Source organism: Camellia sinensis, chromosome 7, assembly GCF_055761805.1.
Source record: "Camellia sinensis isolate YWXY chromosome 7, ASM5576180v1, whole genome shotgun sequence".
Taxonomy (NCBI): Eukaryota; Viridiplantae; Streptophyta; class Magnoliopsida; order Ericales; family Theaceae; genus Camellia; species Camellia sinensis.
In genome coordinates this window covers 184,724,953-184,749,470 of record NC_138967.1, presented here as the reverse complement: position 1 = coordinate 184,749,470, position 24,518 = coordinate 184,724,953, and the positions used below count along the sequence as shown (strand labels likewise).

The window sequence follows — 24,518 nt, the reverse complement described above, 5'->3', positions numbered from 1 at the left end:
TTAATCATTATATTTTTTACTTCAGCAATTTAAAATTTGCATCATGCTATACTTTTTCTTCAGGCCAGATTTAGCTAGAGAGACTGCTCTTTCGTTATCAGCAAACCATCTACAAAAGCAGCGTTTATCATTTCAATTGACCACTCCACTTGGGCATCCATTTAAACCACTTCAGGTTTGTATTTTGATTTTGGTTTGTCTTTTTAATAATGTTCCTTTTTATATCAAGGTTGTTGAGAACTTTGTTTGCTTGCAGGCTTTTCTCAAGTTGAAACATGAGACCAATGTTGAGCGCATCTTTGTCTTAGGGAACTCTGGTGAACAGTTTGAGATAACACTAGTAAGTTCCTCTGATCAATCAAATCTTAAATTTCATTTCCTCCTTGTTAGGATCTATAGAAGTTGATCAATTTAGCAACTCACAGATCTATAGAACTTTGTAACAAGACATCAGCATGGGTTTATTGATATGTTGTAATGCAATCTAGTATGATATACTAACCTTAAAAGAAAATTAATTATAAATTCAACAAGATAGTTGCCTGTTAGTGATGGTTAGATGTAGTAGTTTCCTTACATATGTGGCATTTGGTCTTGTAGGATTTTCTCGAATTGGTTGAGAAGTTTTTCTATCTTTCCGATAGAACTATACAGAAAATATGAATAAAATGCTTTATGGCATATTGTGCACACCATTCTATTCTAGAAAATAAATGAAATTTGTTAAGAAATAGGAATATTTTGTAATGTACTTGGATATCAGGTTAAATTAAAGGAATTGGATACCTAGAGACAAACCTATGTAACTTTCTTTATTAAAATTTATTCAAACAAGGGCGTTAAGGAGGCGAAAATTCTAAACAGCCCCCGAACAACCATGTGACTGTCACGGACAGTTTCCCCATGACAAATAGGACTTGTGACAACTAACGCAATCTAATTCGGACCCATAGGCAGAGAGTTAGAGCCGAATATGTCCTAAACTTAGTCGAAAAAGGGCGTTTCGGGGGCGAAAATTCTAAACACCACTCGAATGACTGTGTAACTGTCACAGACAGCTTCCCCATGACAAATAGGGATTGTGACAACTGACGGAACGTAATTTGGACCCATAGGTAGAGCTTCCCCATGACAAATAGGGCTTGTGACAACTGGCGGAACGTAATTTGGACCCATAGGTAGAGCTTCCCCATGACAAATAGGGCTTGTGACAACTAGTGGAACGTAATTCGGACCCATAGGTAGAGAGTTAGAGCCGAATACGTCCTAAACTTAGTCGAAAAAGGGCGTTTCGGGGGCCAAAATTCTAAACAACCCCCGAACGACCATTTGAGTGTCACGGACAACTTCCCCATGACAAATAGGACTTGTGACAACTGACGGAACATAATTCGGATCCATAGGTAGAGAGTTAGAGCCGAATACATCCTAAACTTAGTTGAAAAAGGGGGTTTTGGGGGCGAAAATTGTAAACAGCCCCCGAACGACTATGTGACTCTCACAGATAGCTTCCTCATGACAAATAGGACTTGTGACAACTGACGGAACGTAATTCGGACCCATAGGTAGAGAGTTAGAGCCGAATACGTCCTAAACTTAATCGAAAAAGGGCATTTCGGGGGTGAAAATTCTAAATAGCCCCAGAACGGCCGTGTGACTCTCATGGAAAGCTTCCTTATGACAAATAGGACTTGTGACAACTAACAGAACGTAATTCGGACCCGTAGGTAGAGAGTTAGAGCCGAATATGTCTTAAACTTAATCAAAAAAAGGGTGTTTCGAGGGCGAAAATTCTAAACAGCCCCCGAACGACCATGTGACTATCACAGATAGTTGCCCCATGACAAATAGGACTTGTGACAACTGACGGAACGTAATTCAGATCCATAGGTAGAGAGTTAGAGCCGAATATGTCCTAAACTAAATCGAAAAAAGGCGTTTTGGGGGCAAAAATTCTAAACAGCCCTTGAACGACTATGTGACTCGTACAGACAGCTTCCCCATGACAAATATGACTTGTGACAACTGACAGAACGTAATTCGGACCCATAGGTAGAGAGTTAGAGCCGAATACGTCCTAAACTTAGTCGAAAAATGGTATTTTGGGGGAGAAAATTCTAAACAGCCCCCGAACCACCGTGTGACTCACATGGACAGTTCCCCCATGAAAAATAGAACTTGTGACAACTGACAGAATATAATCCGGACTCGTAGGTTGAGAGTTAGGGCATAATCCGGACCCGTAAGTTGGGAGTTAGAGTCGAATACGCCCTAAACTTAGTCGAAAAAGGGCGTTTCGGGGGCAAAAATTCAAAACAACCCCCGAATGATCTTGTGACTCTCATGGATAGCTTCTCCATGAAAAATAGGACTTGTGAGAACTGACGAAACATAATTCGGACCCGTAGGTAGAGAGTTAGAGCTGAATACGCCTTAAACTTACTTGAAAAAAAGCTTTTCGGGGGCGAAAATTCAAAACAGCCTCCGAACGACCATGCGACTCTCACGGATAGCTTACGCATGACAAATAAGACTTGTGAGAACTAACAGAACGTAATTTAGACCCGTAGGTTGGAAGTTAGAGCCGAATACGTCCTAAACTTAGTTGAAAAAGGGCGTTTCGAGAGCGAAAATCCTAAACAGCCCCCGAACTACCATGTGACTCACACAGATAGTTCCCCCATGACAAATAGGACTTGTGACAACTGATAGAATGTAATCTGGACCCGTAGGTTAGGAGTTAGAGCCGAATACGTCCTAAACTTAGTAAAAAAAAGGCGTTTTGGGGGCGAAAATTTAAAACAGCCCCCAAACGACTGTGTGGCTCTCATGGATAGCTTTTCCATGACAAATAAGACTTGTGATAACTGACGGAACGTAATTCGGACCCCTAGGTTGGGAGTTAGAGCCGAGTACGTCCTAAACGTAGTTGGAAAAGAGCATTTCGAGGGCGAAAATTCAAAACAGCCCCGAACGACCGTGTGGCTCACACGGATAGCTTTGCCATGAAAAATAGGACTTGTGAAAACTAACGGAACGTAATTCGGACCCGTAGGTTGGAAGTTAGCGCCGAATACACCATAAACTTAGTCGAAAAAAGGAATTTCAGGGGCGAAAATTTTAAACAGCCCCCGAACCACTGTGTGACTCACACAGACAGTTCCCCCATGACAAATAGGACTTGTGACAACTGACGGAATGTAATCCGGACCCGTAGGTTGGGAGTTAGAACCGAATACGCCCTAAACTTAGTTGAAAAAGGACGTTTCGGGGGTAAATATTCAAAACAGCCCCCGAACGACCATATGGCTCACACGGATAGCTTCGCCATGACAAATAGGACTTGTGAGAACTGACGGAATGTAATTCAGACAAGTAGGTTGGGAATTAGAGCCGAATACGCCCTAAACTTATTCAAAAAAGATATTTCCGGGGGCGAAAATTCATAACAGCCCTCGAATATGCCTTACATATAGTCGAAAAACTCGTAACACTTAGTTTAAAAAGCGACAACTTTATGAAAATAACATCTACATATTCTAATAATTGCCTTTATATATTTATAGGATGAAGAAATTACATATTACATTGTTTGTGTAGTTGGTTAGAATAAATATTGCATGATACATATATATATATATATATACTTTCTTTTATTTCCAAGAAGACATTTCTCGATTGTTCTGCCTTAAATGCATGTTAGAACATGTTCCATATGGCTGACTGAATTGATATTTTGTAACCAATTCTAATATTTCATTTTTTGTTTTTCTTTGTAGATGATTTTGTTACATGGACTTGTGGATAATCCATATTGGTGTATGGAGAAGAATTTTCACTTTTGTGTAGAACTAATATAATACTTTTGTCGTCCTCAGCTTTTGTGTAGTTTATTATTACTGATACAGAAAACTTTTGGCAATCAATAGATAATAACTGTCGTGGTACATAGATCACCTTCTGTCGTGGTACATATATACCATTTGTCGGTGTACATATAGGACGTTTTGTAATAGTCTATAGAAAACTTTTGTCGTGATACATATATCACATTTTGTCGTCGTACAAATTACTACCATGTGTGGACGCGCCCTGAACGCCGCGAGAGAATCCTGCTTCGTTCATTTGGGCTTACCACAGTTCGGACTCAAATGTCACGGTTCTGAATCTAATCTCACAATGCGCGATGTGAGACCGATAAATCACCAAAGAGTCCAAATCTGGCAAATTGTTTTGAAAAACTGATTTTTATAAAGAAGTGCCAAACATGGACTGTTTTGCTAGATACAGAGTCGCCACATAAATATTTTATTTTGGGGGAATTTAGAAAACCCTGACTTGTGCCTAAGGCCACCTGTTCGTCATTACCAAAGTTGCCTCGGCTCGGGAACTTGGGTACGATTGGGGAAGGTCATTTAATAAGCACCCCCGCTCGCCCGCTCAAAGATTGGCCTGTACTAAGCATGATATCTTGTTTTTGAAAACAAATGGACTCTTATTCCGATTAATTAGCTAGTCTTACTACGTGATGCGCACAGCAAACAAGTATAGACTAAATCGCCTAATTTGAAACAAAGCATCGCACATCCGTTTGTTTAGAAAATGGTTTGAAGTTTGCTACTCGTAAGAAGGCTAAAATGCAGATTTCAATGAATTGTTCCAATTCAAGTAATCCAACCTGCACCCACAGGCATTCAAACAGTTAATCACATAAGCAATTAGCCTCATGGTAAGCATGCTTTCATGGCAACATTAGCACACATGCAGTATGCTAAAGCGTAAACACTCACAGTGTACTCCCAGCCAAAACAAAGAACTAGTTAGAAATCATGCATGATCCTAGTTCATGTTAAGATGGCTAATGCAACACATGCAAGAATGCAATTAAAATAGGCTCGGCTATTCTAATCATGTCATGTGAAATGCAACTTGGTACATGTATTCAAATTAGAATTGAAATACAATGTAGTTAGCATGATGCGCCGAGCCCGGTGCATGCAATACAGATGAATGGATGCAACTATGCAAGCATAAGGTATGCTAAATGAAACGTACCCTAAAACTAACCATCGTAAGCAGTTAAGTAAAAAGAAGAAAGAAATGGGGATTGGAAGACATGCATCACACATACGCACGCTTATTACAACAATTGGCTCTCTTGAGGGAAAGACCGAATAAAGAGCTAACTAGCTAACCTAAGCTAATTAAACTAATTATTACATAACAAATTAATTAACTAATCCTAGTTAACTAATTATTACAAAACGAATTGAATAACTAATGCATTAACTATTAAGAGTACAAACCAAAGTGTAAATTAGCTATCTAAGCATGGCAGCTAAGGAAAGCAGTAAAATAGGAGGTTCTCAGAGGGAGAAGATTGGATGCATGCTTGGTCGCCTCGTTCGGAAATCCAATGCGATGCCCCGATTTACCTCTATTTTCATTTGTTCTCAGAACTTTACACCAAGCTCCAGAAAGCTGAAACTTCACCTTGGGAGTCTTGTGGGAGGGTGGTCGACCACTTTTGATCTCTCCAAACACCTGCCAACCACTTTTGGATGTTGAAAAACCAGAAAAGTGGTCGGCCAGCTAGTTTTTCTGGCTGGTCGACCAGTTGTTGCTACTGAACTGCAATTTGCTGCAACAGAGAGCAAGAAAGGGCATGGCAATGTATTTGCAAGATATGTGTGCACAACCACCCTCCCTATCATGTCATGAACTCGAGGGGGTGTGGTTCTCGACCCTCGGGCCACCAATCGTACATTTTCATGCATGATGGCTGAGAGGCGAAGTTGCACAATTCAATATGAAAATGAATACACAAGTAAACACATAAAGCCTAAAACTCTATCATGGATGATCAAGAGTGTCGACGACTGGGAATTAAGGCACGTTTCATCACTTTAAGTATGAAACGTCCCTCGTTTCCCGTGTTTGGACTAACACCTATTCCAAACACAATGCAAGCAAGCATGGCATACACAATGCGAATGAACTACATGGCATACTCAATGCAACTAGCAACCTAGCATACACGATGCAAGGCATAACATGGCATACACAATGCTAAATGCTAAGAATTAAATGGCATACTCAATGCAAGACAATCACGAGGGTTCTTAACACAATGTAATACGTGCATGCACAATGCAATGCAACAAGGGCAACAATGTGCAATGCACCAAACATGCAACAACATGCAAACCACATACTCAATGGACTTAAACTGAAATGGACAGACCTCAATCATACCAGAACAGTGGCCATAATGCCAAAATGAAGGCACCGAAGATACATACAAACATGCATGCTAATTGGCTCACCAACTAAGGCACTGAGGTGCAACTTCCAAGAACACTTAAAGAGTGAAAAGCACGGAAGTGTAGCAACACTAAGTGTACTGAAATTAGACAAGGAATGATGCCAAATCATTCAAACAACATAAGTATGGCATGCAATGGTCCCTGAAGCTTAAGACAAGCAAAGATGACTACAAAAGGAGCATGCAATACATGGCAAATATGCATGAACCAACCATGGACAGAGCTCAAGGAGGTCAAAACAAAGACCTAAACATGCTGAGATGGGGACTCAAAGACCTAGGTATGCAAGCATGCAAGCATACAAGCTAAGCCATAAACTGGGCAACAATGCACAACACTCAAAGACACTTAAAGAGTGAATGAAGTGGGAACATAAGCATGCTATAAGCTCTGAAATGTCATGTTAGATGATGCCAAATCATGTACACAACACAAATGAAGCATGCAGTGGTGCTCAAAGCTTGAAGCAAGCAAGAGCACTTGTACTACAAGTATACAAAACATGAAGCATGTGACCAAGGCAACCCAAAACAGTCCTAGTACATGTTAGAATGAGTCTAAAACATGCATGGAAGAAAGTCAAAACATGCTAGCATGAAGGGCATAAGGCATGATTCATACAAGGCAAATAAGACGGATTAGACTACACCTATTAAGACCAAACATGGAATGACTTAAGCAATAAAAATCAGAGTTATATCATGGCAATATAACCCCAAATAAACACTGAAATGGTGGCTCTCAAGCAAAGGCATGAAGGCATACGCAATGGTTCAAGTTAAGACATAAAGGGGAAAACCCTCCAACGCATTGAATAAGTGATAAATGCAAGTGCATGGCCATGAAACATGGACTGAAATCACATAACAAGTGATGCCAAATCATTCAAATAAGCCAAGTAGAGCATGCTAGTGGACTTGGTGTACAAAGCTAACAAGCTAGATTGAACTATAGCTATACAAAGCAAGTCATGCATGGCCAAAACAACCAAAATCAGAGCTAAAGCATGTTAAAACATGGACAAAAGCTTCATGAAGTTAAGCCAAAAGCATGCTAGAATGACATGTCACAACATGATGCATGTTAGGCTATTTCACGGAAATGCACTACAAGTGCATGGAGCATGCAAAGGCTAACCAAACCAAACCTAAACAGAGGTATGACATGATAAAAAAAAGCTTAAAAACATGCTAAAATGGAAAGAAAACAAGCTAGAATGACATGCTATTTCATGAAGCACATAAAGCTAGTTTGTGTGATTTACACTACAAGTGTATTGACCATGCATGGAGTGAACAAAGCAAGTAAAAATAGTGTTATGCCTCAGCAAAATAACCATAAATACATGATAAGACATGGTCAACATACACTTAACAAAGGTGCTCAAACATGAGGCATATTAAGGCATGTGAAGAAGACACAAGGAGAGGGGATGGTCCTCCCCTTTTTAGGACCTTAAAACACCATCCCCACCACTTTCAGTGATGAGAAGGCCAATATAAGGTGGTCCTGAAGCTCACAAAAGAGGTTAAAAAATAAGGCCAAACAATGCCTAAGAGGGGGTAAACAACTCCAAACACAAAAGTGATCTTAAACAAAGATCAAAAGCATGCAAAAATAGAGCTTTTATCAGTTATAAGTTAAGCTTAAAACAACATGCAAGATAGGCTAAAAGCTTACTCAAGAAAGGGGGATTTAAAGGTCAAAAGCTCACCCTTGAAGACCTTCTTTGTAACTACAACTCCAGCAGGTTTTTCAAGTTCAAGGCAACCCAAGAACACCAAAATCAGCCCCTAAGCACCTCAGTAGCAAAAGGATGGTGTTTGAGTGTGTGTTTGTGTGTTAAAGGAAGACAAATCTACACTTTAAGGCACAAAAATGAAGCAAACAATGCAATATAGATACAACACTATATCTATCCTTTTCCCTCAGATTTTCTGAACCTAGAGGAGGGAGGAGGAGCTTCCCTCTTATAGAAGAGGAAAGACAAAGCTTCTAGGAGAAGCTAAACACCAAAGCAATCCCTTCATACACGTGTATGGGGGATGGGTCTAATGTCCTCCAGCTGTCCTAGCTGGAGGAAAATATCTCCAAAAATGTGCCAAAAAGCTTAAGTGGTCGGCCGACCACTTTAGGTGGTCAACTAGAGCAAAAACTGGTCGGCCATAGGTGGGAGAGGTCAACACACTAAATGCAAGGTGGTGGTGTGGTGGCTGACCAGAAAAGATGGTCCAAAGACCAAGAAAGTCAGTTATCTAACAAGAAAACTAGCTGGAAAAAGGAAAAGTGGTCTCCAAGGAGAAATACTGGTCTCGCACCATTGTACCACCTTCCAAACAAAGAAAACAAGGTTTGTACCAAAAACAAACCAAAGTAGATGCAAAACGAGAAATCGGGTATCAAAAGCTCTCGAAAACTAGCTGACGAGCATCAAAAGTGGTATGCAACCACAAAAGTGGTCTCCCGGACCACAGTGTTCCTCTAGGCAGAGGCAACAAGGTGTGGTTCAAAAACCACGCCAAACGGAGAATGTTAAGCGGTCCCGAGACAAGGCGCGCGGCCAAAGGCTCTAAAAATCAAAAACTAGTCTCCAAAGGGGAAAAGTGGCCTACGACCACGAAAAGTAGTCTACGACCACAGAGAGATGGTCTACAAGACCACTCCCTCCCTCCGGGAAGGGAAAATAAGACTTGGTTCGCAAACCGAGCCAAAGCACAAAAGAGTTCAGAGGCCCGGAGGCAAGGCTCTCAGCCAAAACTCCGGAGACTCGAAACGAGCACAACATGGACCATCACCGAGCACTCACTCGATGATGTCTGAGTCTTAAGGTCGGTCAAAAATGGGGTGTCTACACCATGCCAAATGATAATTTTGCTTGGTAGTGAATGTAGTTTTTGTATACGGAGGGCTTTAATTTTTGTATGATATATTTTGTATGTAATTATTATTTTAGTTTGGACAATAGTTGATTTGTATGGACTTTGACATTTAAAGTTATTTATTTTTGGTATATGGATGCAGATTGTGGAATGATTGATAGTATGTATCATTTTGTTTATATACGTATTACAGGTTGCATTGAATATAGACAGGTTGTGGAGAAATTATAATTTTGCGATAAAACATAATATCATATTTTTGGCAACTAAACAATTTGTAGCTAAAAAGAAATTGAGAAAAGACATTTGGTAACTAAAAGTTTTGTAGCAAAAAAAAAATATAGACATTTGGTGACTAAAAGTTTAGTAACCAAAAGAAAATTAAACATTTGGCGACTAAAATATTTCGTAATTAAAAACAAAAAACTAAAGAATAAAAACACTTTTGCCGACTAAAATTTTAGTAGCAAAAAATGTAGAACTTTAAGTAACCAAATATTTAGTAGCCAAAAGAGGAACACTTTGCCGACTAAAAATTTAGTAGCAAAAAATGTGAGACTTTCGGCGACTAAATTTTTAGTAGCCAAAAGAAGAACTCTTTGCCAACTAAAATTTTAGTAGTTAAAAATGTGGGACTTTAGGCGACTAAAAGTTTAGTCGCCGAAAAGGGTCTAATTTAATTTAATGTCCAACCTTTTGGCGACTAAAATTTTTGTCGGAAATTGTATACATTTGGCGACTAAAATAATTTTAATCGCTAATTACCTTTACTGACAATTTTTTGGCGACTACTTTTGCGACCAAATAATTTAGTCGCTAAAACCATTGTTGCAGTGTTGTGTCCAATTTAGTCGATAATTTAGTCGCTAAATTTAGTCGCCAAAAGTGAAAATTCTTGTAGTGTTGTGTCCAATCAAAAGATAGTGGTAGATCCTGAGAACATTATTGCAGTCAAAGAATGGAAGCAGCCCACGGAGCCTTCAGAGGTGAGGAGTTTTTTAGGACTAGCCGGTTATTACAGGAGATTTATAAAGAAGTTGTTCACTATTTCAACACTCATGACCAAATTGACCTGCAAGAATGTGAAGTTCGTATGGACAAATGATTGTGAGAGAGCTTTCCAGGAGTTAAAACAGCGTTTGACTACAGCACCGATGTTAACTATACTAGTATAAGGGGTAAAGTTAGTAATGTTTACTGATACGAGTGGAACTGGATTGGGATGTATGTTGATGAAGCATTAAAAGGTTGTATCTTCTACTTCTCAACAATTAAAACCTCATGAGAGACGATACCCTACTCATGACTTAAAACTGGCAGCAGTTGTTTTTGTGTTAAAATTATGGTGATACTACTTGTTTGGGGAGCACTTTGAGTTATACACAGATCACAAGAGCCTAGAATATCTTTTTTCTCAAAAAGAGTTGAACATGAGGCAACAGAGGCGGATTGAATTCATCAGTAATTATGATTTCGAGATCCTTTACCACCCGGGGAAAGGAAATGTAGTTGTAGATGCACTTAGTCGACAACATGGGATTATAGCTTCTTTGATGATTTAGGAATAGAAGTCCTTGGAGTTCATTTCGATGCATGACATTCAACCAATAGAGAGTGTCGAGAGGGCATACATTGGTAGTTTGACCGTGCAACCGATGTTACTAGGTAAAGTTTGTTAGATGCAATATTTTGATGTAGGGCTGGGCATAAGGTTATTCGACCCGCACAACCTGCCCTACCCGATCTGAACCGCACATGTATGGGCGGTTTCATAAATTGAATACGGTAGGGTGCGGTTTGGAATATATAAGATTTTCGGGTTGCGGACGGGTTGCGAGTTTGAACCGCACCCGCCACAACTCGCCCGCACTTAGCCATATATAATTTTTTTAAAAAAAAAAAAAACATGGAAATGCACTTAAAGTTGTTTTCTAGTTTTCTTAATTTTGGTGAAACAAAGCTGCTTTATTTGTTTTCTAGTTTTCTTACTTTTGTGATGTTTCTGTGGTAATGCAATTAAAGTTGGAGTTGTGTTGATCTTCTTACATATTTAGTAGCTCAGAATCAGATTCTTGTATGGATTGTAATTTACATGCTTCATTCAGGAACACTATAAAGTGCTTTTGGTTATTTTTTTGACCTTTTTTTTTTTGGAAGGTATAAAAGGGTTATGAATCTATTTAATTGAATATGAAATCTGGATTATAATTCATTTTTTTGACTTTTTTGTTTTTGTTGGAATGTTACAAAATGGGGGAAAAAAAAACTCAAAAAATAATGTTTAAGGGAAAAAATCCATATCGCAAACTGCCCGCAATCGCCTGCACAACAGCAAACCCTATCTGCACAAACTGCAAACCGTACTGCAGGCGGTTGCGGTTTGACTTTTTCCCAAACCACAAACCGCACACAACCAATTCGTGAACACCCCTATTTTGATGGGTTCCTTGTTAGCAAGCTCGATGATCTTATAGTGGATTTGATTGATGATTGTCCTACTGATTGGTTTATGGACTCAGATGGGGATTGTGATTCAGGGGTAAGTTATGTGTACCTGACATTGTTGAATTGAGGAAAGAGATTATGGATGATGCTTATAGGTCCCGATATACCATTCAACCTAGTAGGACTAAGATGTATCATGACCTGAAGATGACGTTTTGGTGGGATGGTATGAAGAAGGACGTACGAGAGTATGTTTCTCGATGTTATGTGTGTTAACAGGTTAAAGTGGAACACCAACGACCATTTGAACTTTTGTAGCCTCTTGAGATCCCTACTTAGAAATGAGAGTACATCTCTATGGACTTCGTGGATGAATTGCCGCGGTCTAAGCGAGACAATGAGTCTATTTGGGTAATAGTGGATCGACTTACCAAGTCTGCTCATTTTATTTCTATCAGTGTTCACCGAACTACGAATAAACTAGCTAGGCTATATATTCGGGAGATGGTACGACTTCATGGCGCACCAGTTTCTATAGTTTCGGATCGTGATCCGTTGTTTGTGTCAAAGTTTTGGAAAAGTTTTCAGCATGCTTTGAGTGCTAAGTTAGACTTGAGTGTGGCTTATCATCCTCAGATGGATGGGCAAACTGAGCGGGTAAATCAGATCTTAGAGGATATATTGAGAGCTTGTGTCATTGATCTTGGTGGTAGTTGGGAAGAACACTTGCCATTGGTGGAGTTTACTTATAATAATAATTATCACTCAAGTATTGGGATGACACCTTTTGAGGCTTTGTATGGAAGGCCATGTCAATCACCTGCTTGTTGGATGGGGGTAGGAGATGCGCCGTTGATAAGGCCAGAGTTGGTGAGAGAGACCACAGAGAAAGTAAACATTATTCGGAAACGTATTAAGATTGCATAGAGTCGTCAAAAAAGTTACGATGATAGAAAACGTAAAGGGGTTGAGTTGAATGTTGGAGATTTGTGTTTTTGAAGGTCTCGCAGATGAAGGGTATCGTGCGGTTCGGAAAGAAGGAAAAGTTGACAGCTAGATTTGTGGAACCATACGAGATCACTGAGAGGATTGGTAATGTGGCTTACAAATTAGCCTTACCACTTGCTTTAGCTATGATTCACAACGTATTCCATGTATCTTTATTGCGGAAGCGTGTGCAAAACCATTCCCAAGTAGTATCACCAGAAGTGTTGGAGATTAGTAACGATCTAACGTATGTAGTGCGACCGGTAACTATTCTAGACTGGGATGTAAAGCAGTTACGGCACAAGAAAGTAAACTTGGTGAAAATGCAATGGAACGAGAATGAGAATAACATAACTTGAGAATTGGAAGAAAAAGTTCGGCGTATGCACCCAGAACTTTTTGTTTAGTACTCTCTCCTATCGAATCTCAAGACGAGATTCTTTTAAGATGTGTATATTGTACCGATCCTAATTTTCTTAAGTCATTATCTATTATTGTTATTATTACCTTATTTTATTTTTTGGACTTTATTGATTGCGTGGTTACATGAGAATTTAATATAGTATTTAATTAATTTAATGTGTTATTTATTATATATAATTAATTTAAATTTTATATATATTTATATTTTACATATATATAAAAGGGTGTTATGTATATATATTGATCTTACATAGGATATTTATATTTATATATGTTGTATTGATATTATAAAATAAAATATAATGTTATTAGGTTATTATTTATTAAACTTAGGTTGTTATAATCATAAAGGTGTGGAGAATTTTCAAAGCAGCAGCTGAAAGTATATAATATTATTAGGTTATTATTTATTAAACTTAGGTTGTTATAATCATAAAGGTGTGGAGAATTTTCAAAGCAGCAGCTGAGAGAGAGAGAGAGAGAGGGGGGGGAGCAGCCACGGAGAAAAAAGAAAAGAAAAGAAAAGAGAGACTAATCAAAGAAAACAGGGGCGTGAAAAGAAAGCTGTGAAAGAGAGACGGCGAGGAGAAATAGGAAAAAAGGAGAAAGAAAAGGTTAGAGTTTTACTTTGGTGACTTTATAAATTCTTCAAATATTTTCTTGATCTTAAAAAAAAATAACAGTGAGTGCAAAATCCACTTTTCTTGATTTATGTTTAATTCATTATTTTTATTTATTTGATGTTGGTTTGATTTTGTATTTACATGTAAACGATAGATTGATTTCAATTATTTTGGTTAGTTGTGTATGCAATGTTTAGGCTTTTTATATATAATTATGTGATGGTTGTAATCACACTCATGGATATATGAAATTCAAATAACCTTAGAACCCATAGATAAATTCCAAATACTCTACCATAACTCCATAGATTGTTATTTTATTTGAGTGTTTGTGAGAAAGAGTGTATAAAAAGAAAAGGTGAGGATTATGAGATTTATTTGATGCCTTAGGCTTGACGTTGCTATGTTTGTTCTTATGAGTAAATTCCAAATACTCTACCCTTTCTCTCTCTCTCTCTCTCTCTCTCTCTCTCTTCCCTTTCCTTTCTTCCATCTCCGGCGTCTTTCACTTTCCTCCATCTTCGTCCCCTTAATAAGTCTCATAAAGACTAACTTTTTTTCTTTTTTTTTACCTACCAAAAGTCTAGAAAGAAACTCAGTCATCATGATTACATAGATACATGTTTATACAATTAAAATTCTCAAAACTATATTCAACAGCAGTTTAACAAAAAAATCAAACAAGAAAATTTTCAATTATACAAACCCACTTCCACTTCCACTTCCACTTCCTCTTACTCTTCTATTCTCTCTATCTCTCTCTCAATTGGTGTTTTCTAAAACCCTCTCTCTCTCTCTCTCCAATTTCCGATCTCTAGATCTCTTCTCTCTATCTCTCCCTCAATTGATGTTTTCTAAAACCCTACCTACCAACAATACTGACGACGCAAGCTATGAAGATCAGATGGTTCGCCTCTAGCGGCGCCAGTGGAGAATTAGAAACGACATTAGTGGCGGTACTGATCTACAAATTTGTAGATTTACAGCGATAGTGGGGTTTTGTGACGCCCCAAATTTTTTTTTCGAACATCAAAGGAAATTAAATAAACAAAATGACTTAATAAACTAAAAAGTTGACATCTTAATAGGGTAATCCAACTCTCGTACATAACCAAACGTCCAAATAACAATAGATAAAAACTTAAAATTTTCCAAATACAACATCAATGAAATTATAAAGTCCTTAATAGCTATTATATAAAATAATATAATTTATTCGGCTCTACTCGGGGTTTCAGGTCAGCCAGGGCTCTACGTTAGCGTCGACTCCATTTCAGCTTCAGTTATTTTCTCGCCAAGACCTGGCATAAAACGCCAGGGCAACAAAAATATATGCCATGAGTTTTGCAACACAGTAAGAAAACATAACCAACCTACCATTCTTTTTAAGAGAAAAATAATGAGATTATAAACATGAGGTAACAATAGAATTGTGAGCATAAATTACAACCATTAAAATAATTTTAATAAATTAGGTGACACTCGAAATCTCACCAAAGAGATTTAACTTACCAACCACTAAGCATGGCAACGGTTAATTTGAAACCCTCCCTTGGTCAAATATTCAAGTGTTACCAACCGTAACTACCAGGGATGCCCACGTCCGGAGTTATATACCCAAGTAGTGGCATCCGTGGTCTGCCCCAAGGAAACGGTCTGCCAGGGGTACGTAACCTCCCTGTGTGCCACCAGCACATCCACCCTTATTCCAAAACCAAATACCGAAAAGGGTTCAAATAAGTCCCGTGCCATCTTAGAGTTTCGCAACACAATTTACGTGAGAATTCTCAAAACCAGGGCTCACCCTGAACAACCGGTATTAACCGTCAATCCCTTGATTTCATACACTCTTTAAAATCAGGACTCACCCTGAATAACCGGTATTAACCGTCAACCCTTAATTTCGTATACTCTTTAAAACCCAGACTCACTCTGAACAACTGGTATTAACCGTCAATCGTTAACTTTGTATATGCCGTTAATCATTTCAGTTAATTTTGATATTACTCACAAATAATTCCAAATTTTAATCACAATTGATGTTATATCAACTCATTAAAATTCCCAACATAAAATATTGCACATGTCACACAATAATAAATAAATGTACAACATTTAAATAAACAATTTATTTAAACCATGGTATGAAATAATAATTTAGATACAGAGAAAATAAACCAAAGTCACACACGTGCATGGATCTTTAATTTGCAAGATTAGACTACCACAATATTAAATAAACCACAATACACCCATACATGGATTACCAATTTACTATATTTGATGAATTGGACCAACACAATAACTGATTTTTATCCGAATAAATAATTAAAGTCATGATCTTAAACCTGTCTGGAAATTTTCAGGTTATACCTTAGGTAATAAAAATTATAAATAAATTATTTATACAGTTCTAAAATTCGTGAAAATGTACAGAATATTCGATAAATATGTTTGGGTCATTTTTCAGAAATAAATTCCCAAAAATAAGTTGTAAATAATTCTGTAAAATTCCCAGAAATTTTTATGACACCGATTTATCACATTTTCTTAAATTAATTCCATACTTAAATTTATAAATCAGATCCACAATCTAAAAATTTAGTATGAAATTAGACTTCTCAAATTTCATATTTTAGTTAGAAATTACCAGATTTGGCTTAGTATAGAATTTTTAATAAGCTTTTAAACATATACTAAAATCTGTCTTACAGTAGCAGATTTAATTATAAATTTGTATAAATTCGTACCAGGCTCAATAATTGTTAAGAAAATTCCTGGATGAACTAGACATCATTCTCAACAACTTTGTAGAAGAAATCATTTCAAAATTTTGAGCATAAAATTGTCTAAAAATTCGTACAAGTTTCTAGCAGATTGAAGAGTTATATAATCAAACCAAATAAAATCTTTAATCATCTTTTTAATGGCACAAATTACACATGCAAGTCTAAATCCAAGATTATATCATGATTTTAAGGCTACTAATAAAGTAATGACCTTCAAATACTTAACATACCAATCACAAATTCACATACAACTATAAACAAAATTTTATCTAAAGTTTTAGCTATGTTAACATATGAACACAAATCTAAATATTTAACAATTAAAAAGGATGAGACGGTTATGAGAGTTTTCTTACTATGTTAGGTTGTTAACGATTTATCGTCCGAATTTGATTTATGATTCTGATCGTAAGATATGATTGTCCTGGCTCCATGATCGTCTTGCTAAAATTTCACATCAATCGGACGCGATCTCACCGTTGATCTGCCATTGGATTCTCTTAGAACTTTTAGTTGTTGATCATCATCTTAGACTCAGAATTTGCAAGATCTAACCCCAAAAATGGATTCTACACGTCGAAAAACCTAAGGGTGGTCATCCCCAAAGTCATAGGACCACTCGATTAACCTAAAGGTACTAGGGTGCACCGTAGCAGCATGGGCCGAGAAACATAGGATAAAATTTAAGCTCATCTTCTCCAAAGCCGTAGCATGCACGAACAGAAGAGACCCAGAAATTTGGTTTCAATGTCCCCAGTTCAAATACTTGTATCTTCTTCATCGTAACTTCGTTTTATCTTATTTTTCTGTCATTGGATTCACCTCACGGCCTAGTTTTTGGTTCACTACTCACACGCCTCGTTCCGTCTCTATTTGCATGCCGTCGGACCTCCAAAATTTGACCAAAAATAAGATTATTTTCCTACCGTCTCGGACATTTCTTCGAACCATCTTTCGGACTCCATAACTTTCTTAATTCTTAACGGTTTTACTTCATTCTTTCGCCAATCTCTTCAACTTACTCCGTACTTCATCTTACATGACCTATTTTTCTCAATTCTTCCCGGAATGGATGGTTTTGGCATGCCGAAGGTAAGCCGAAAACCAACTTTTGAGCTTCAAAATAAATTTCTCTAACTTTGTTTCTTTCTCCTCCATCTTCTTTCTTCTTCTCTTTCTTCACCTACAACACTTTGTGGATGGTGGTTCTAGATGATAATAGAAATAGGTAATGGTGGTGGTGCCGGTCCGACAGTGCGCCAATGGTGGTGAAGTTCGCGGGTTGGCGATAGTGTGGGTTGAGGCCATGGCTATGGAGGTTGGGGAAGGAGGAAAAACATAGATAAAGGAGAAAGAGAGTTTTGAGAATGAGAGATGGAGGGAGAGAGAGAGAGATGAAACGGATAGAGAGAGAGGGCTATGCAATTGGAAGAGAAGCAAAATGAGGAAGAGTAAAAGAAGATAAAAGAAAATGAAAAGAAATAAATAAAAAAAAAAAAGAAATTGAACACTTGGTCAGCATGTTCACCACGTTGCAGGTGGAATGCAAGAAAACCTGGGGTAGCAACCCATGGTTTTTGATTGGGTTTTAGTACAGCAAATATATGGTTTCAGTGTAATTTGATTACCAAAAAAAAAATATAGAGAAAAATATAATAAAAATATCATACGGTTCAGAAATTAATATTGAGTAATAATATAAAGTCAAAAATATTTTATTTTATTTTATTTTGAATAAATTTTCAGTATAAAAATATACAGACTATTAAATTCAAAATATTGTGAATAATTATTTAAGAAAATTAAAAATATACATATTATTTTTATATAAAAATACGGGGTTTCACAGGTTTGTAGAGAAAGAAAGAGAATTTGAATATGTAAGAATAAAAAAAATTAAACAGATAAGTTCAAAAAAATGAACAAATAAAAAATTAAATAATTAATTTTAACAAATAGTAAAAAACATTAAAAAGATTAAAAAAAAAAATACTTGAATAGATAGCCAAAGAATTTGAATAGATAAAAAATAATTTGAACAGTTAAGGGGGAAAAAATTGAACAGATAGTCAAAAAAATTGAACAGATATATATAAATTTGAACAAATAAAAATAATTTCAACGAATTAATATAAATTTGAATAGATAGTTAAAAAAAAGTTAACAGATAAAAAAAAAGTCAACAGATAAATTAAGGAGTAAAATTGGAAACAAAATGCTCTCCAAAACTAATAAAATGACTTCTCACTAAATTAATTCACAAAGGATGGACCTGTCACCAACAAAAAATATTCACTGGACCTAATACCTTATACACTCAGATTTATTTTTGAGTTAATTACTTAAAAGTCCTATATGTTATGGTAGCTTAGGTCCTATCTAAGATTTGTTGAACCAATAAGTCCTATTTAGTAAAATTAAGAATATTAACAGTTTTTTCAATTTTTAAAACTAAGAAGATTATCAATTTTGCATAGTTATATTCTATATAATTATTTCACTAACTGATTAAAAAAAAGGACATTTACATGCAAGTCCTAATTTATAAACTTGTACTCTATTAAGTCCTAACTAAGATTTTTTAGACCTTCAAGTCCCATTAAATTTTTAATAGTCAGAATTGCCCTTTAAACAATGATTGTTCATCATTAATAATTATCTATAAAGGAACATGATGATTTAACATTTATTTTGATTTTCAAAACTTTAAAACATCAACTTTGAAATTGAAAAAACTAAAAAAAAATTAAAGGAACATATGCAAAAAAATTTAAAAATTGATTTTTTTTTTTTTGTGCAAAACTAAAAATTTTGTGTCTATAAAGGAGCATGATAATGGAATATTGATATGCAAAACTGGAAAAAAAAAATTAAAAATGAAAAAACTGATAATGTTTTCAGTTTTAAAACTGTAAAAAATTGATAATATTCTCGGTTTTATTGGATAGTTGAATTAAATCAATAAGTAGAAGAGCAAAAACATTTAATTTCATACTCCATTTTTTTTAGGGTAATGCACCAATAAATCCCAAAATAAGAACTTGTGAACCATTTCGTCCTGTGTTTTATCTTGTAGACTGATAAGTCCTGTTTTATATAAATTACATATTTAACCATAATGTTAGCGTGTGATGTGTGTAATATATGGGTAATCTAGGGATTGAACAATGTTGCAATTACATTAGTATCCAAAAAGCTTATTATAGCCTGCTTTAGTTTTCCAATACGATCTTCACGGAAGAGATGTTGTAACAACCCTGACCTCTGATTAACGTTAATCCATGATTTAATATGCCTAATAAGTTATTTCGATGAAATCCTACGTTAATTATTTGTGTATTGCATTATTTGTATATCTATCTGTTCTGTGTAGGAATATCTGTCTCCGGTTTTATTCTATGATACAAATTGAAGGCTTTATCGGCATCCGATCATAAAATTAACTTAGTTCTTGTATTAGTTAGGATTTTTAGAAATTAGTGGTAAGCACAATTATTTAAATCTTCTTAATTAAGCCTATATAAGGCGTGAGAGAGCTCTAGGACACATTTTACACCTTCATTTCTACAATCTTGAGCTCAAAAACGTGAGAGTGAGGGAGAGTTAGAGTTTGAGACCAAAAACAAGAGAAAGACCAAAAATTGGCTTGAGATTAAGCTAGAGACTTAGAGGAATTTGAAAAGAATCTTGAAGATTACACTTCTATACTTGAGAATTCAAGCTTGAGGTAGGAAATTCAACCCTTGGATTGTATAATTTTGACGCTTACACCATGGATTCAAGAGAATTAAGTGGATTACATGAAAATTTAACTAGAAGTGTAGAAATTGAGCCATACCATGCATGTATGTCCATTTGAACACAATTTAGGTTTGATTTCAAAGAATTCTCTCATACATATGTCCATTTTACCTTTATTTTGAGAATTCATCTTGATTAATACTATTTCATGCCAATTGATCATATTTTAGAAGTTTTGAAGTCAAGCCATGGCATGCATGTTATGTTTTTCAAAGAATTGAGCTTGGTTTTGAGCATTTGGCATGCTTTTGGGCTTTGATTTCATGAAATGATCTTGAATTCTCAATGTTTTCCAAGTTTAAATGTGTTTTTCTCAAGTGTTTGGCCCAAAAGGATGAGTTTTGTAGCTTTGTAGTTGAGTTTGGAAGCTTGGAGGTGAATCTGGAAATTCCAGAATTCGGCCTCTCCTCTCGAGTGACAGATCCTGCGCTCAAGCGGCCACTTTTGTTTTTGCATATCCCTCGAGCGACCAGAAGTTCGCTCAAGCGTGAAATACAAACTCTCAGAAGTTTCATGTTTTTGCAAACCGCTCGATCGACAAGAGTTGCGCTTGACCGAGGACTTGAGTCTCACACTCGAGCGTCCGTCGAGCGTAAAATTCACACAACCAGTACTTTTGCAAAAGTTTACAGACCGCTTGAGTGTCAGAAGTTGCGCTCGAGCGACCACTCATATTTTGCACGCTCGCTCGAGTGAAGGAAGTTGCGCTCGAGCAAAACCTATATTTTCAGCAATTTTCATTAAGAGTTTTCAAGTACATTTTAGCATCCTCATTGCATCCTAGACATTCCTAAGCCCTAATTAAGATGGAATAATAAGGAAAAGAGGTAGAACACACCAATATAAGAAAGAACTAAGTTAATGATTCCGGGTATGTTATTCTATACGTATTCGTTCTATATCTGTGTAGGTCACGCGCCGCAAGTTATCTGGTCTGTCTACTCTATTTGTTTGCTTTGAAGCTATCTGTGAGTAGTAACTTAGAAAGCTATGTTCAACTTTATTTATTTTTTGTATGATGTAATAAGATCTATTTTCTAAACTACTATCTGGAATGCTATCTATGAATCATGAATGAATGTCCATTTTTCTAAAGTGTATTTGTGGCATCCATAGTTCACGTGGCCCACGCCCGAGGGTAACAATACCGTGGCCAAGATGCACATGGCCCTTGCCTGGGGGTAATAATACCATGGTTTATATTCATTACTTGCGCACAAGATAGGGACCTTTATGGTCGTCGGTACCGACTATACATGTAGGTCTCAGGACCAAGTAGATTTGATAGCTAATGAATATACCACCTATAACTGTTTATGATTTCTGGATAAGTATGCGAATCTGAATCTGAATCTGTTTCTGATTTGAAATCTGAATATGTATAAGAATCTATTTCTGATATAAACTCTGATTTCTAACTTTGAGATGGACATCATTCATTAAACTCTTTACTTTGCTATTATTCACTGGGCTTCTGCTCACTCTATTATTTATGTATGTAGGTGATCAGGCGCGTGTCCAGGCTTAGTGATGACCGCTTGGAGGGTTTTTGTCAGCCAACCTTTGTGTCTCCCGATGAGGTTCCATATGTCTTATGGTCATGCTTTGTGAATATAAAGGCTTTGTTTTCTTTTGGGTTATGAACAAGTTTATGTTAACTGTATATTGGACTAAGTCCATTTTGGCTATATCTGTAACGAATGTGATGTATGACTACTGTATCATGACATCACGTATATGTGTATAAAGTTTAAAATTTATGTCCCATACATGTCTCCACAGCTCAATGGACTCTGTATATTTCTATATTTGCTTTTGCACCTCTAATTATAAGTTATTTTGTTCAGAGGCCTTCGGTAATCCAAGGATTACTGGCCGGTTACGGCGTTAAACCCATAGAGACGGGTTTGGGTCGTGACAGATGTATATCGAAAAGAGTATATTCCTAATGTTAATTCAATGAAATGGATTTTGTGTGATGTTGCAGGATTTGGTAATGTTAACTCATCATTATGTGTTTGTAATTTGATGTTTAGGTCGTTTAAACCTTATAAATATGAATCGTGTTTTAATGTAATCAAATTGCTTGACGTTGGCGACGGGTTTCCAGTGAGCATAGTTCCTCAGTGTGTCGAAGGTGGCGTTGGATTTGTTCCGAAATGACGTCAGGTATGGGGTTCGTTTGATTGACAAGGCAACATTTTTTCAAAATGTGCTCAGTTGTGTTTTTTTTTTTTTTGGTGGCTTTTTTTGGATGAATGATCTCTACGTCGATGTTGGTAGTTTGGGTAAACATGTATGTTTGCATATATTTTGGAATGGAAATGTATGATTGCAGTGTAATGTTGATATGAAGTAGTCTGCGATCTTGGGTTAAGGTTGGGTGGGAGTTTGCACGTCTGTTACATTTTGTGGACATGGTTCGATTTTGTGTATATATTACTATATACGAAATGTTGAATGTTGGTGTAATGGAGGTTGATGTTGTGCAGAAGATGTTGGCGTGTGCTGTAAACAAGGTGTAATGGTTGTCTGGTGAGGGGGTTTGAATAAATTGTGTGTTGTATTAAAAATGTGTGGTGCCCTATATTTTTTTGGATGTGTATGTTGGTGTTCGAGTGCAATGTGAGAAAGGTTTGAGGTTAAGTATTGGGTGGGGTATTGATAATGGGAAGTATGTTGTGGTTGGTAATTAGTTGTTGATTGGTGTGCTCTGTTGTCGATGTTAATGTAACATGTTACATAAACCCAACTGCAACAATACCAAATTATCATATTTCTTTATAGATAATCATAAATAATGAACAATCATTATTTGAAGGGCAATTATGACTATTAAAAATTTAATAGGACTTGAAAATCCAAAAAATCTTAGTTATGACTTAATGGAGTATAAATTCATAAATTAGGACTTGTATGTAAATGTCTCTTTATTTTTTAACAATTTTCTCTTTTATGTTTTGGTTTAAATAATGTTTTTAGCATAAGTAAATTTGATTAATTTGGCATGCTTGGGTGAAAAATAAGATAGGGTTTGGCATATAAAATTAAAGGTAAACTATCAATAGGTGCTAATAGTTTGACATAATTCTCAGTACATTGAAAATAAATCCTAATATGATCATTGCCAAAAATAATTTTTTGTGACGATTTTTTTACATATGTCATTAAAAATTGATAATTAGTAATTTTTTTTGTCACGATTTTAATAAATTGTCCCTAAAATTTATAATTAGTAATGTTTTTCTGTGACAAAATTTTCAAATTATCGTTGAAAGTTGAAAATTAGTGACTTTTTTTGTGACGATTTTTTTAAACTGTTGCTAAAACTTTAATTAGTGATATTTTTTGTGACAAAATTTTTAAATTCTCATTGAAAATTAACATATAGTGACTTTTTTTTATAATGTATGATAAAAAATATCATTAATTATCATACTACCTATTGGACAATAAATCCACTTAGTAGGACTTATATGTAAGTCATCTTATAATTAAAAAAGCTATTTTTTTATAATTTTTTTTTCTTTAATAATAAATGAGGTGACACCTAAATTTGAAGCGCAGAAAAAAAATTGTTGTCTCCTACTTTACTAGTTGGCCATGTCGCCAAAATAAATGAAAATTTTCCATGGATATATCTCTTGACCATAAAAAAAATGGAACACCTATGAGATCACCCTGCAAATATCTTGCCCAAGAAAGGGACCCAAGTTATGGTAGCCCGATCTTCTCCATCTAATGAATGAAAATCTGCTTTAAAATTGTTTGTCTTGCACCCACCCATGAGTATATGCATCAACATGAATCACACAAAGATAGATTTTTTAAAATTATATATTTTTTTTTGGTCCAAGGAATCTAAAAAAAAATAATAATATAACAATATTATTTTTAAATAAAATAATATTTATGAATATTTTTATTTTAATTTTTAAAATAAGTACACATTAACTTATATAATTTTGTATAAAAATTATGTATAATTGTATATTTATGTACAGGAAAAATTATTGGTAATCCCAAATTGTGGAATGCTGTTCTATTTAGTCCTGTGTTTTTTTTTATGCACCATTTGGTCCTATTTTGTTAGTAAAAAATATTTTAAATGAGTGATTCTACTTACACCACTATTTTACTTCTTTACATCATATGAGTTTTTTTTTTTTTTTTTCTCAATTTTATCCATGTGTGAGATTACCTTTAAAGACAAAACACTAAAATTAAATATATTTTGTTATCTCC

General features: G+C 35.8%; 1 protein-coding gene and 1 long non-coding RNA gene across 2 annotated transcripts; one reads left to right on the top strand and one right to left on the bottom strand.

Moving 5' to 3' along the window:
• The first annotated feature begins 31 nt into the window (after positions 1-31).
• Positions 32-22,044, top strand: LOC145795502 (dolichyl-diphosphooligosaccharide--protein glycosyltransferase subunit 2-like). The gene is made up of 3 exons (XM_082880100.1): positions 32-175; positions 257-340; positions 21,776-22,044. The coding sequence occupies exons 1-3, from the start codon at positions 44-46 to the stop codon at positions 21,914-21,916; spliced, it is 357 nt and encodes a 118-aa protein (XP_082736226.1). The 5' UTR covers positions 32-43; the 3' UTR covers positions 21,917-22,044.
• On the bottom strand, positions 14,741-17,925 carry LOC145795503 (uncharacterized). The gene is made up of 2 exons (XR_014336547.1): positions 16,829-17,925; positions 14,741-14,984 (listed from the first exon to the last, which is right to left on the bottom strand). It is a non-coding gene; the product is annotated as an uncharacterized LOC145795503 (long non-coding RNA).
• Positions 22,045-24,518: the final 2,474 nt, after the last annotated feature.

Coding starts and splice junctions, on each gene's coding strand:
- LOC145795502 (XM_082880100.1), top strand. CDS start 44: ATGCTATACTTTTTCTTCAGGCCAGATTTAGCTAGAGAGACTGCTCTT. Junction 176..256: donor ATCCATTTAAACCACTTCAG/GTTTGTATTTTG, acceptor GTTTGCTTGCAG/GCTTTTCTCAAGTTGAAACA. Junction 341..21,775: donor AACAGTTTGAGATAACACTA/GTAAGTTCCTCT, acceptor TTATGTATGTAG/GTGATCAGGCGCGTGTCCAG.